The sequence below is a fragment of the Rhinatrema bivittatum genome, chromosome 2 (assembly GCF_901001135.1).
Source record: "Rhinatrema bivittatum chromosome 2, aRhiBiv1.1, whole genome shotgun sequence".
NCBI classification, from domain to species: domain Eukaryota; kingdom Metazoa; phylum Chordata; class Amphibia; order Gymnophiona; family Rhinatrematidae; genus Rhinatrema; species Rhinatrema bivittatum.
This window is the reverse complement of record NC_042616.1, coordinates 537,862,735-537,876,827: the sequence shown is the minus strand read 5'-3', so window position 1 is coordinate 537,876,827 and position 14,093 is coordinate 537,862,735. Positions and strand designations below refer to the sequence as shown.

The 14,093-nt window shown below is 43.6% G+C and overlaps 1 protein-coding gene across 1 annotated transcript in view; it reads left to right on the top strand.

The window, feature by feature from the left end:
* The window catches only part of ZNF236 (zinc finger protein 236), a 531,902-nt gene that overhangs the window by 390,469 nt on the left and 127,340 nt on the right, over positions 1 to 14,093 (top strand). Inside the window, 2 exon segments of the mRNA XM_029590848.1 lie at positions 4,449 to 4,607; positions 10,721 to 10,908. Coding sequence (XP_029446708.1) covers positions 4,449 to 4,607; positions 10,721 to 10,908 — 347 coding nt within the window.

The window sequence follows — 14,093 nt, the reverse complement described above, 5'->3', positions numbered from 1 at the left end:
GATGACCTTTCAGAAGATTCTGCCTTTTGGTAGGTCTCAGTCCTTTCGTCCTAGACAGCCCAAGCAGGGAGCAGGCTCGGGTAGTGGAACCTCCCGAGCTTCCCAGTGAAGCTTTGCCGACCCACCCCAGGAACAGGAGATAGGGGGAGGGGGTGCCTCTGTTGGAAACAGGATGCTGGGCTTGAATGGACCTTTGGTCTGATCCAGTATGGCATGTTCTTATCAGAGGTGGGTCGAGATTACATTGGATCAGTGGGTCCTGAAGGTAATACGAGAAGGATATGCACTAGAGTTTTTGCGGTATTCCTCGGAACATGTTCATAGTGTCTCCTTGCCACACTCCAGAGAGGAAACAGGCAGTCGAGAGTGCACTGTCAAGGCTCCTCAGTCTGCGGGATTGTGGTTCCAGTGCCCATGTCTCAAGAAAATATGGGTCGATATTCAATTTATTCTATTGTGCCCAAGATGGGAGGTCTCCTTTCGTCCCATCCTGGATCTCAAAGGGGTCAACCGTCATTTGCAGATGACTCACTTTCACATGGAGACATTGCGCTCAGTGATAATGGCCGTCCAATTGGTGGAATTTCTAACCACCTTAGATCTGTCCAAGGCATACCTCCATATTCCTATCCGATTGGAATACCAAAGTTTTCTATGTTTTGCAGTATTGGGGTGCCATTACCAGTTTCAGATGCTGCTTTTTCGTCTAACCACCATTCCCAGAACCTTTTTCAAAGTTATGTTGGTAGGTGCGACAGAACTGAGAAAGAATGGTATCTTAAGAACATAAGAAATTGCCATGCTGGGTCAGACCAAGGGTCCATCAAGCCCAGCATCCTGTTTCCAACAGAGGCCAAACCAGGCCACAAGGACCTGGCAATTATCCAAACACTAAGAAGATCCCATGCTACTGATGTAGTTAATAGCAGTGGCTATTCCCTAAATAAACTTGATTAATAGCCATTAATGGACTTCTCCTCCAAGAACTTATCCAAACCTTTTTTGAACCCAGCTACACTAACTGCACTAACCACATCCCCTGGCAACAAATTCCAGAGCTTTATTGTGCATTGAGTGAAAAAGAATTTTCTCCGATTAGTCTTAAATGTGCTACTTGCTAACTTCATGGAATGCCCCCTAGTCCTTCTATTATTCGAAAGTGTAAATAACCGAGTCACATCTACTCGTTCAAGACCTCTCATGATCTTAAAGACCTCTATCATATCCCCCCTCAGCCGTCTCTTCTCCAAGCTGAACAGCCCTAACCTCTTCAGCTTTTCCTCATAGGGGAGCTGTTCCATCCCCTTTATCATTTTGGTTGCCCTTCTCTGTACCTTCTCCATCGCAACTATATCTTTTTTGAGATGCGGCGACCAGAATTGTACACAGTATTCATGGTGTGATCTCACCATGAAGCGATATAGAGGCATTATGACATTTTCCATTTTATTAACCATTCCCTTCCTAATAATTCCTAACATTCTGTTTGCTTTTTTGACTGCTGCAGCACACTGAGCCGACGATTTTAAAGTATTATCCACTATGATGCCTAGATCTTTTTCCTGGGTGGTAGCTCCTAATATGGAACCCAACATCATGTAACCACAGCAAGGGTTATTTTTCCCTATATGCAACACCTTGCACTTGTCCACGTTAAATTTCATCTGCCATTTGGATGCCCAATCTTCCAGTCTTGCAAGGTGGTCCTGTAATGTATCACAGTCTGCTTGTGATTTAACTACTCTGAATAATTTTGTATCATCCGCAAATTTGATAACGTCACTTGTCGTATTCCTTTCCAGATCATTTATATATATATTGAAAAGCACCAGTCCAAGAACAGATCCCTGAGGCACTCCACTGTTTACCCTTTTCCACTGAGAAAATTGACCATTTAGTCCTACTCTCTGTTTCCTTTCTTTTAACCAGTTTTGTAATCCACAAAAGGACATCGCCTCCTATCCCATGACTTTTAGTTTTCATAGAAGCCTCTCATCTTTGTACACCAATATTTAGACGACTGGTTGATTCGGGCCAAATCTCTGGAAGAGAGCCGTCTGGTGATCCTCAAGGTGATTTCCTTGTTGCAGGAACTTGGTTGGGTATACTCAGTTGTTGGAGTATCTGAGTGTACGTTTTGACATGAATTAGGCAGAGTGTTTCTTTTGGAAGCTCACATTCAAAAGTTGATAGTACAGGTGCATCTCTTGGTGAGCGTGGTCCTATCTACAGGTGCTCGGGTTGATGGTGGCAACTCTGGAAGTAGTATCGTGGGCTAGGGTGCATATGCATCCACTTCAGCATTCCCTGCTGTCTCGGTAGAACCCGCAGTCTCTGGACTATACGATTTGGCTCCATCTACCGACAGAAGTCTGCTGTCACCTCCATGGTGGTGCAAGCGGATCATCTGAGAAAGGGAGTCTCCCTGATGTCAGTGGACTGGTTGGTACTCATGACACATGCGAGCATCCAAGGTTGGGGAGCTCACTGTCAGGAACTGACGGCGCAAGGGTACTGGAATACAGAGGAATCTTTCTGGAACATCAATCAGCTGGAAGCCCTGGTATTCCAGTTGGCGTGCTTACAGTTCAGGTCGAGCGGTCTGAATAATTTCAGACAACGCAACAATGGTGACTTACATCAATCAGCAGGGAGGAACCAAGAGCCAAAAAGTATCGCACAAGATAAACCAATTTCTGGAATGGACGGAAGTGCATCTTCAGGAAACCTCAGGCTTGCACATTGCAGGAAAAGACAATGTAAGAGCAGACTTTCTCAGTAGGGAGCGTTTGGACCCAGGAGAATGGGTATTGTCAAATGAGGTGCTCCAGCTGATAGTGGATCACAGGGATCTTCCATTTAAAGACCTGCTGGCGACTTCTCACAATGTGAAGGTTCCTCGATTCTTCAGTTGCAGGAGAGATCCAAAGTCCTTAGGGATTGATGCTCTCATGCGGACCTGGCTGGAAGGCAAGCTGCTGTATGCCCTTCCCCAGTGCCTCCTGTTGAGAAGAATGGTTTGACGGATCGAAGGCCACAACGGGATGGTGCTTCTGGTGGCACCGGATTGGCCACAAAAACATGATTTGTAGATCTTTGAAGACTCCTGGTGGAACCCCTCTCCCCCTTTTGTTTTCTGTCATACAGGAACCTGATGCAGCAGGGGCCTGTCCTTCATGAAGATCCAACTCCGTTTTGTCTTACAATATGGCACTTGCGAGGGCTCACTTGTTGAAGCATGGATATTCTTCTGCGGTGATTACCACCTTGCTACGAGAATGAAATTTCTCCACTTCCTTAACCTATGTGTAGGTTTGGCAAGTGTTTGTGGTTTGGTGTGAAGGTCGAGGAATGCTTCCTCATTCAGTTGGGATCCCACTCATTTTGGAATTTTTACAGGATGGATTGAATAAAGGGTTGGCCCTTACTTCCTTGAAGGTACAGGTAATGGCTTTTGCTTGTTTCAAGGGCCAGGTGAATGGTGGATCCTTATCTCATCCTGATGTGGCCCGTTTCCTGAGGGGAGTGAAGCATCTTCATCCTCCCTTGCAGTTACCGGTTCCTTTGAGTCTTAACATGGTGTTGGCTTTCTTGGCGGGCCCTACGTTTCGATCTCTGCGTAGCCTTTTCTTGCAGTTACTGACCTTGAAAATGGTGTTTCTGGTAGCAATTTGTTCTGCGCATCGAATTTCCAAGCTGCAGGCCTTGTCTTGTCGGGAGCCCTTCCTTCGGGTGACTCCAGTGGCGATACAGATGCTTAATGTTCCTTCTTGCTTAAACTGGTCTCAGATTTCCCTTGAATCAGTCCATTTCCTTACCGTCCTTGGATTAGGAAAGAGATGCAGAGGTGACTGCGTGGGAACATCCATGCATGTTTGGAAAACATTGTATTTTCTGAGCTCTGAGAGCTTTTCCTATTCAGTGTCATCAGATGACATTACCCACTTGTGTGACTGATTTGTCCTTTTATCTACTGGAGAACATCTGTTACAGGTAAGCAACTTAGCTATATTTGGCTGCAGCCTTAATTTCAAAAGTCAGAATACACAGGGGGGTCAATGTTAAAAGAATTCTTCAAAGTATCTTTCAGAGAGAAATTAACACAGATTAGAAGAGTGTATTCACTTGCATCATTTTGTCTTTCAATCTCCCTCCAGCCAAATTTTTTCTAAAATGAGAATGGTCCTATTAAAGGTTGTTTGCTAAAGTGAGACTTGTGTTTCCACTTGAAGTAGGTTTTGTATCATGAATAAGAGGCACTGTTGTTTTAAAGTGCTGTTGCATCCAGTGAAAAGCTAAGTGCCTGCAAAAATACACTAGCCAGTTGTGGTGATATTTATTAGAACTACTGATGGATGTCAGCTACATAACGGTGCAAAATAATGTTCTGTACAGAACTTGTTTTTAAGAATTTTTGCAGGCATTACAGTGTTAATTATTTGATTTAGGCCAAGAACTTGTACAACATAGCTCTTCTGGAAACAGTGAACTGAATGGAGACATAAGATTGGCATCCCCTGCAATAAATAATCAGTCATCTGGTGCCACATTAACCATAAGTAATGATCAACTTCTGTCTCAGGGTACAACATTGACTACTACTTCAGGTATAGTACAAATGTGCTGGAGTCATCTTTTCATACTGGGCAATTTGTAGAGTTTGTCTTGTTTTCATTCTTGCTTAGAACCTTATGCATGTTAATTATAATATACATTATAAGGTTAATTTTCAAAGCATTTTCCATATATAGAAAAGCTTTATCTGTGGAAATGGATTTTTAAAAATTTTCCCTCCCTACATGTGGGTAAATCTAAACATGTAGTGATACTATATGCATAACTTTACGTGCAGTGGGGTTGGGAAGGTGTTTGCACTTACATATATACATTTTAGTGGGCAAAATACCCACACAACTTATCAGGTGAAAATGTATGCTTGTAGTTTTTCCTGGAATAATTTTCAAAGTAAAAGTAGATACAATTTAATGATTGCTGTTATAGTTAAACAATAAAAATAATAAAATAGATTTTATTATATCTGTGATGATTTTATGTTTTATGAGTTTATCCTTGTATTCTTGTAAGTTGCCTAGAGCTTGGCACCAGGCCTCTAATGAATAAATACTTTAATTTTGAAAACTGGTGCAAAATGTGTGGGTAATTGACTGGATCAAACCAAAGGTCCAAGTATTCAATGGCCAATCCAGGTCACAAATACTTGGCAGGATTCCAAAAAATAGATCCAGCCCTTCGGGCTCATAACCAGGGATAAGCCATGGTTTTCCCAAGTCTACCACATTCTCCCAGGACAAGCAGGATTGTAATCCTCACATATGGGTGACATCACTGGACGGAGCCCTATCACGGAAAATTTTTCTGTCAAAGTTTCTAGAAAGCTTTCACTGACACTGGCACACTGAGTCCCCTGAGCATGCCCAGCATGCCATAATCCCTGTGTCCACAGGGGTCTCCCTTCAGTCTTCTTTTTTCCGCGATGCAATTTCCCTCGCGTTCAGGAGCTCTGTGAGAGATTTCTCACAACTTTTCCTCATGGAAACACGAAGTTTTACTTCACAAAAAATTTTTTCCCTACACGGTCTCCCTTCACGTTCATTTCATCGACGCTTGGTGAGTACTATGCCCTGTTTTCGGTCGGTTCCTGTCACCTCACTAATGGTTCCCCCAGGTTACCAACTGAACTGTGGCCTTCTCTCTCCCTATGTTTATCACCCTCAGTCAGCCCCCCGATATCTCCGAGTGTCCTTCCTGTGATCCTCCACTGGGTTCATCGGAGCGTTCTCAGTTACCGTTGCCGCCAGGGCCGCCGTAGATGCCATTGATGCTCTCATCAATTCCTTCGATACCCTCATCCATGCCATCGATGCCTCCTTCGTTACCGTCCATGCCTCCCTCGATGCCCACGTCGATGCCCATGTCGATGCCTTCATTGCCCACGTTGATGCCTTCATCAATTTCATTGCTGCCATCGATGTTCTCATCGATACCATCGATGCTGCTATCAATCCGTCAATTCCACCGATGCCATCGATGGGCCTTCCATTTCATAGATACCATCGGTGCTCTGCCCATGCCATTGACGCCTTCACCGGTGCCCTTGATGCTGCCTTCAATGCCACCATCGAAACTACCGAAGCACCTAAATCAATGCCCTCGACTAAACGTGCCATACTCCTTGTTCTAAACCAGAGCACCATTTAATCCTTGAGCGATAAACAGTACCAGGAGCAGTGAAGGCACGGTGACAGTCTGTCACCAATTGCCATACGAAACAGCGAGGGCATCTACCTCTGTGCTGGGGAAAGACTGGGCCGAGCACCGTGGGAATCATCATCGGCACAGTGATCGCCCGCCACCGACGCCATCCAGGGCATCGGTGGCATCCTACTCGGTGCTGGAGAATGGCCAGGCTGAGCACCGAGGGAGACATCGCTACTGCCACCCACACTGCTTCAGACATCGATGGCAGTTCCTCGGTGCTGGAGAATGACCGGGCCGAGCTCCGAGGGATACAGGCAGCACCGACGTGGGTTCCACGTTCAGTGTCGGCGCTTATACCACACCGGCATCAATGTCCATTGAACCAGTGGTGAAGTGGGCTCGGCTACATGAGTCCTGTACTCCTCTGTACCTGAGGCGCAGAGGCGTTCCCCACTGACATTAGTGCCGGGTACTGAGCCAGCACAAAATAATGTGGAAGTGCCAGTAACGCCTAGCCTGTCTCCTCTGTAGCTACACTACCATACCAGCTTACAGAGTGGAGCCGGATCCCTCAGGCTGTCTTCGATGCCTCCCAAAATCTACTAAAACCAGAGCCATCGATGTTCGCACCGTTGTGGCACCATCTCGTTGCAATACCTACCATCGCCACCGACTTGTCCTTCGGAACCTCTACCACGAAGGGCGATGGGCACTTTACTCCCGCAACAGCACAGATTCCATCGAGACCTGGTCACTAAAACAAGCCAGATGTTCTCGGAAGGTTCTAGGTCGTCACATCTTCCAAGATCCATATGGGTGTCACATATTGCTATATACCAGCTATGTCTGACACAACACCAAGGGAAACCTCTCTGTCAGCAACACAGAATTGCTTCGAGACATCCTTCTGTTGCCAGTAACGGGACTCTACTCGATAGTACCTGGCTTCCAGCCTCTGATTTATGGCCGGAAGTCCAGGATAAACTAGCTGATCTGCCATTCAAAAGGTCCAGCAGACAGTGCCTCAATTGCAAGACTACCGCGAGACCTGCGACAGCTCTCTATATTTCTTGCACTGCAGAGAGAGAGAGAGAGATGCTAGAAAGACCTTTTACTGCTCACGCTCTCGCCTGAGACTAACGGATATCCAGATTATGCCAACTTCACCAGTCGGGCAGGCTCCTGGATTCTTCAACCTTGCCAGGCAACAGAGCGGCCATCCCACTGAGGGACCAGGACCAGGACTCAGGGCACCATTCCCCGGGCACGACAATGCAGAGGATTTTAATCCTGCTATTTCCTTCTTTCAACAGAAAGCAGGCGATCTCCGCCCATCCTGCACCTCAGAATCTCAACAATTTTCTTAAGAAAGGAAAGTTCAGAATCGTGTTTCTCGGCACCATTCTTCCCTTACTACAATAAATGGGTTGCATCTATCCTCTCGTCTTTCTGCTTCATAGTGAGTCAACAACATTTTCAATACCAAGTTCTACCGTTCGAACTAAATTTGACAACTTGTGTATTCACCAAATGCCTAACGGTGACTGCCGCGTATCTACAAAGAACAACAGCATTCATGCTTGCCTTACCTGGACGACTGCCTAATATGGAGTCAATCCAAGCAAGGGGCTCTATGTTCTCTAAGACTCACTATAAATCTACTACATTTGCCTGGGATTTCTGTTCAACTACCATAAATCCCATATGGAGCAGTTCTGGGCACTACAGTTGCAACGAACTTCCTGCCCAACAACCACGCAGACATCCTGTCAAATTCTTCATATCTCTGTGCATATGCAACATAGTCTCAGCCCCTCAATTCTTTCATTGCTGGGCCACGGGGCTTTCACTATCCACGTCACTCCTATGGCCAGATTAGCCATGAGTAAGATTCAGTGGATACGTTACTCTTTAGTTTGTCAGTTTTGCTGTATTACATATTCCTGGTTCACTGTTATTTGCTTCAATTCCTTCGCATCATCACCCTAGAATAATTTTTCCAGATTGGTGTTTTCTCAACAGCTTTCTCAATAAAGATGGAAGCAAATAATTCATTTAGTTTTTTTTATGGCCTTGCCTTTCCTGAGTTCCTTTTTTACTTCTTGGTCATCTAGTGGTCCAATAGACCCCCTCACAGGCTTCTGGCTTATAAGTAAAAAAAAGGTTTTATTTTGAGTTTTTGTCTCCACAAACATTTATTCAAATACTCTTTTGACTTGCCTTATTAATGCTTTACATCTATCTTGACATTACTTATACTCTTTCCTATTTCTTTGATTATATCCTCCTTCCAATTTTTGAAATGTGTCCTATAGGCTTTAATAAGAACATAAGAAATTGCCATGCTGGGTCAGACCAAGGGTCCATCAAGCCCAGCATTCTGTTTCCAACAGGCCAAACCAGGCCACAAGAACCTGGCAATTACCCAAACACTAAGAAGATCTCATGCTACTGATGCAATTAATAGCAGTGGCTATTCCCTAAGTCAACTTGATTAATAGCAGTTAATGGACTTCTCCTCCAAGAACTTATCCAAACCTTTTTTGAACCCAGCTACACTAATTGCACTAACCACATCCTCTGGCAACAAATTCCAGAGCTATATTGTGCGTTGAGTGAAAAAGACATTTCAAAGTGTGTTTTTTGTTTGTTTTAACAACCTGCTTTTCAGATGTTAGGGATAATTCGGAAATCATTAGCTTCAGTGATTTTTTACATATAGGCACATGGACTACATTTGCTTTTGTTGGAACCTCTCTGTTGGGATGCCCTAACTCTCCTGTTTCATTAGTATCCTTCAAGGATCCATTTCTCCGAACCATGCACTGCTGAGTGACTGTCGGCTTTCCCCCTTGTTCTAGTTTAAAAGCTGCTCTATCTCCTTTTTGAAAGTTAGTGCCAGCAGCTTGGTTCCACTCTGGTTAAGGTGGAGCCCATCCTTTTGTAAAAGTCTCCCCTTTCCCCAAACATTTCCCCAGTTCCTTACAAACCTGAATCCCTCTTCCCAGCACCATTGTGTCATCCACGCATTGAAACTCTGGAGCTCTGCCTGCCTCTGGGGACCTGCATGTGGAACATGAAGCTTTTCAGAGAATGCCACCCTGGAGGTTCTGGATTTCAGCTTCCTACCTAAAATCCTAAATTTGGCTTCCAGAACCTCTCTCCCACATTTTCCTATGTCGTTGGTGCCCACATGTACCAAGACAGCTGGTTCCTCCCCAGCACTTTCTATAATCCTATCTAGGTGATGTTGAGGTCTGCCACCTTCACACCAGGCAGGCAAGTTACCAGGCAGTCCTCATGTCCACCAGCCACCCTGCTATCTACATTTCTGATAATCGAATCACCAACTATGATGGCCGGCCTAACCCTTCCCTCCTGGGCAGTAGCCCTGGGAGACTTGTCCTCAGTGCGAGAGGACAATACATCACCTGGAGAATAGGTCCTTACTACAGGATCAGTTCCTGCTACACCAGGGTGATGTTCTCCTTCTGGGAGACCTTTCCGATCCAAGGCAGCACTGGGGCTGCCAGACTGCATTTGGGACTTGGCTACTATGTCCCTGAAGGTCTCTCTTACCTTACCATTTAACCATGTTGGCAGTCATTTGATCTTCTATCTCCCTTTTTTAATACATAGCATGTATTTAGACTGTTTTTAAACTGCATCCACACTACATGCAAACTTTTATCCTTTGCAACTTCTCCTTTTAGTTTTCTCCTAACTAATTTCCTCATTTTATCATAAGAACATAAGAAAATGCCATACTGGGTCAGACCAAGGGTCCATCAAGCCCAGCATCCTGTTTCCAACAGTGGCCAATCCAGGCCATAAGAACCTGGCAAGTACCCAAAAACTAAGTCTATTCCATGTAACCATTGCTAATGGCAGTGGCTATTCTCTAAGTGAACTTAATAGCAGGTAATGGACTTCTCCTCCAAGAACTTATCCAATCCTTTTTTAAACACAGCTATACTAACTGCACTAACCACATCCTAGTCTTCCTTTTTAAAGTTAAATGCTACCTCAGTAGTTTTACTTACTGTCCTACCTTCAGTGATTGTTATATTTGATTGATCTTGCAGCAGTTTGCACAGTTAGAAAATTACCCCCTTTATGGATTTTGTAATAGCTATATTATTTTGTTTATTCACCACACGTTTTAACATTTGTTAAGCAGCAATAACTTCTGCATATACTTTAATTTAGATGGTAATTAGTAGAGATGTGAATCGGAACTGAAATCCGAACCGATTCTGGTTCCGATTCACATCTATAGAGATGTGAATCGGAACTGAAATCCGAACCGATTCTGGTTCCGATTCACATCTCTAGTAATTAGTGCTATACATATCTAGTAGCTCTGTAGAAATAAGTATTTTACTATTTGTATGAAGATTTTGAGTTTTGTAAAATTATCAAAAACAAGCAGTTTCTATGGTAAATTTTTGATGTCTGGAGTTCCTTTGCTTTCATCTTTCATTTGTGTTGCTTTCAGCAGAGTTGACAACATCAGCTGACAATCTTCCATCCACATCATCTATGTCACAAACCCCGGTGTCAGCTCAGAGCTTAGTAATGTCACCAGCAGGAGTAGGAGGAGATGGTAGTGTCACACTGACTCTAGCTGACACACAGGGTATGCTTTCTGGAGGCCTGGATGCAGTTACACTTAATATCACATCACAAGTAAGTGTATTTTGATGGAGAAATATGCATTTGACCTTTTGGCTGATAAATGTCACTGCTTTAATGAAGACATGTTCCAATGTGGGGTGGGCGAGGGGTGGTATAAACAATAGTCAAATTTGACAGCTGGGACTAGATGGGGCATTTTATTGACGTTCTCTTTATAAAAGTTGCTTTTTAATGTTTACATATTTCTATCAATAGTTTAAGCTTCCCATGTTCTGAAGAAATCACATCTGAGAGCAATAGGGAGGTTTATTCTACATAGCTGATACCTGTTTTGCCTCTCTTAAATTTGCTAGATAGGATTCAAGTTAGTGAAGCAATGATACCATACAGGAAGTAAGAATTCATATTGCGTGGGCAACAAAACAGGATATTTTATGTTGTTGATTTATAAAAGTAAATTAACAAATATAGGAGCATACGCACCAAGTGCCCGGTAACCCTGTTTTAACATGGGGCCGTGTGCTGGGCTCGTCCCCTCCCCTCCCCCAGGACACATGCTGTGTTTTTTTTCCTTACCCCTCCTTCTCCTCCTCCAGGTCCTGCTCGAATGATGTCGGTGGAGGAGGAGGGAAGCAGTCGCCCTATGATGTCGTTTATGGGCCTTTTAAATTCCATACCTCCACAGCATACTCCCTTTTCCTTTGTGGTCAGCGTCCCTCCCACCCGCCCCATTCTTTTGATAGCTCTCTTCTTTTGTTATTTGCAAAAAAAAAAAAAAAAAAAAAGGAACTATGGGCAAGAAATTCTGCACTTCGATTTCTTATGGTACTAAGAGAGTTTGATGTAGATGACAGTTTTGTTTATTGTACACTTCTTATTGAATGTCTCAGCTCATAGCTCAAAGCAGGGTGCACGAGCTGATGGGCAGCCTTTACGATGGCTCAGGTAGCCCCCTTGCTTGGAAACAAGGCAAGGGGTCAGGCAGGATGGCCATCTTGCTTGGCTGAAAGAGGATGGAGTGGTGTTGGTGATACGGTTGGTGTCAGTGGTAATCATGTGGCTCGAGTACTAGGAAGTAGTGTTTACAATGTTTGCAATAAAGCTGCACCCTTATACATCCGGTTGATGTCTCTGTTCATATCTTTGTGGGATAGGTCTTGGGGTGGAATGGGGGCCAACCCATTCATACCGGCTGTCAAAATAAAAAAAAAAATAAAAATTCCAATATATTAAATGGAGTTGTATGTTAAACGCTAAGTTGGTGATGGTTATGTGTTGACTCTCTTCCTAATTTTTCTTTTGTTGCCTTTTCAGTCTTCACTGTAATGATGCATGCACAAAGAAAGTTTACCTAATAATTTTCTAGATAACAGGATGAGGAAATTTATTGTAACATGCCATGTCAGTTTTGTTGTGAGATGTAAACTTGTAATATAGAAGTGATGCAATAAAGTCCTTGTGAAAACGTGTTGATAAGCAAGATTTCTCTAATTGCTGGTCAAAGATAGATAAAGTTGAGCAGTTTAGTTCAATAGATCACGCAGTTGAATGGTGGAATACTCTTATTGAGTTTTATGATAAGGTAGTGGTGAAGAAGAAAGCATGTATGTAAAAGGCGCCTTGGTATACTAAGGACTTATGCATACACATATGTGTTGTGAGAAAATGACAAAAGACCTTTTCTATTGTGGACAAGAAACTATTTGAAGCTGAGTGCCATAAGAAGCTAAAAAGAATTATCAAACTTTACAGCTGAATTTTCAAAAGGCCGCATGTATAAAGTATGGGAGATGCGTGAGTGGCTGGACTGTGCACGCACTGAGCAAATTTTTGAGACAGCCCGGCCACACGTATATCTCCTGATATGCACAGAAGGGCCATGCCATCCAAAAGGGGGAGGTGAGTTCTGGGTGTGGCAGGGGCTGACCTGGACAGTGGCCATTAGGCTCTGTCCCGGGGAAGCGCGTGCCAAAGCTGTGTACAATTCTGGTCGCCGCATCTCACCGTGTACAATTCTGGTCGCCGCATCTCAAAAAAGATATAGTTGCGATGGAGAAGGTACAGAAAACGGCGACCAAAATAAGGGGAATGGAACAGCTCCTCTATGAGGAAAGACTAAAGAGGTTAGGACTTTTCAGCTTGGAGAAGAGACGGCTGAGGGGGGATATGATAGAGGTATTTAAAATCACGAGAGGTCTAGAACGGGTTAATGTGAATCGGTTATTTACTCTTTCGGATAATAGACGACGGGGCACTCCATGAAGTTAGCATGTGGCACATTTAAAACTAATCGGAGAAAGTTCTTTTTCACTCAACGCACAATTAAACTCCGGAATTTGTTGCCGGAGGATGTGGTTAGTGCAGTTAGTATGGCTGTGTTTAAAAAAGGATTGCATAAGTTCTTGGAGGAGAAGTCCATTACCTGCTATTAATTAAGTTGACTTAGAAAATAGCTACTGCTATTTCTAGCAACAGTAGCATAAAATAGTCTTAGTTTTTGGGTACTTGCCAGGTTCTTATGGCCTGGATTGGCCACTGTTGGAGAAGCATGGCATGTTCTTATGTTCTTAAGTTACTTCTGCTTGAAAGGAGCAGTAAGTTATAAAACAACAAAATTTTAGCTAGCTAGGTAGGGGTTAGGATTGGGGAGGAGAGGGGAAAAAGGTAAGAAGGGTAGTTAAGAGGGATAGGGAAGTTTCTTCCCAGTCCGTTCCTTAATTGGAGCAGGCTGGGAGGGAACTGGGAAAGGCCTACTTGTGACGCCGCGTGTATATTTTAAAGTCCCCCCCCATTGCACGTGTGACACAACACCCACCCGCATATGCACGTGCTGATATTAAAATCGGCCATGCATGTGCGCATGGGAATTGTATTTTATAACATGCATGCAACAATGCACGTATGTTATAAAATCGCATGCATTTTCAAAAATCAACCCCTTAGTGAGCAACGCTATTAATAAGCCATTGCAATTATTTGCAATGGTTAATACCATTCTTGTCCCCCCTAAACCCAGCTTCAAGTTTATCCAAACTGTGAGGTACTTGCAAACTATTTCATAGAAAAGATAAAACTGTTGAAACATTCATTAGATTATAAAAAATTACAGGTAGGTGATGTAGTAGACTTGTTCACACCAAATATGAGATTGGATTCCTTTCAGTTGATAAATAATCATGGAATTGATTTACTATTCTCCAAGATTAAAATAAATAACAGCTGTCTAGAACCTTGTC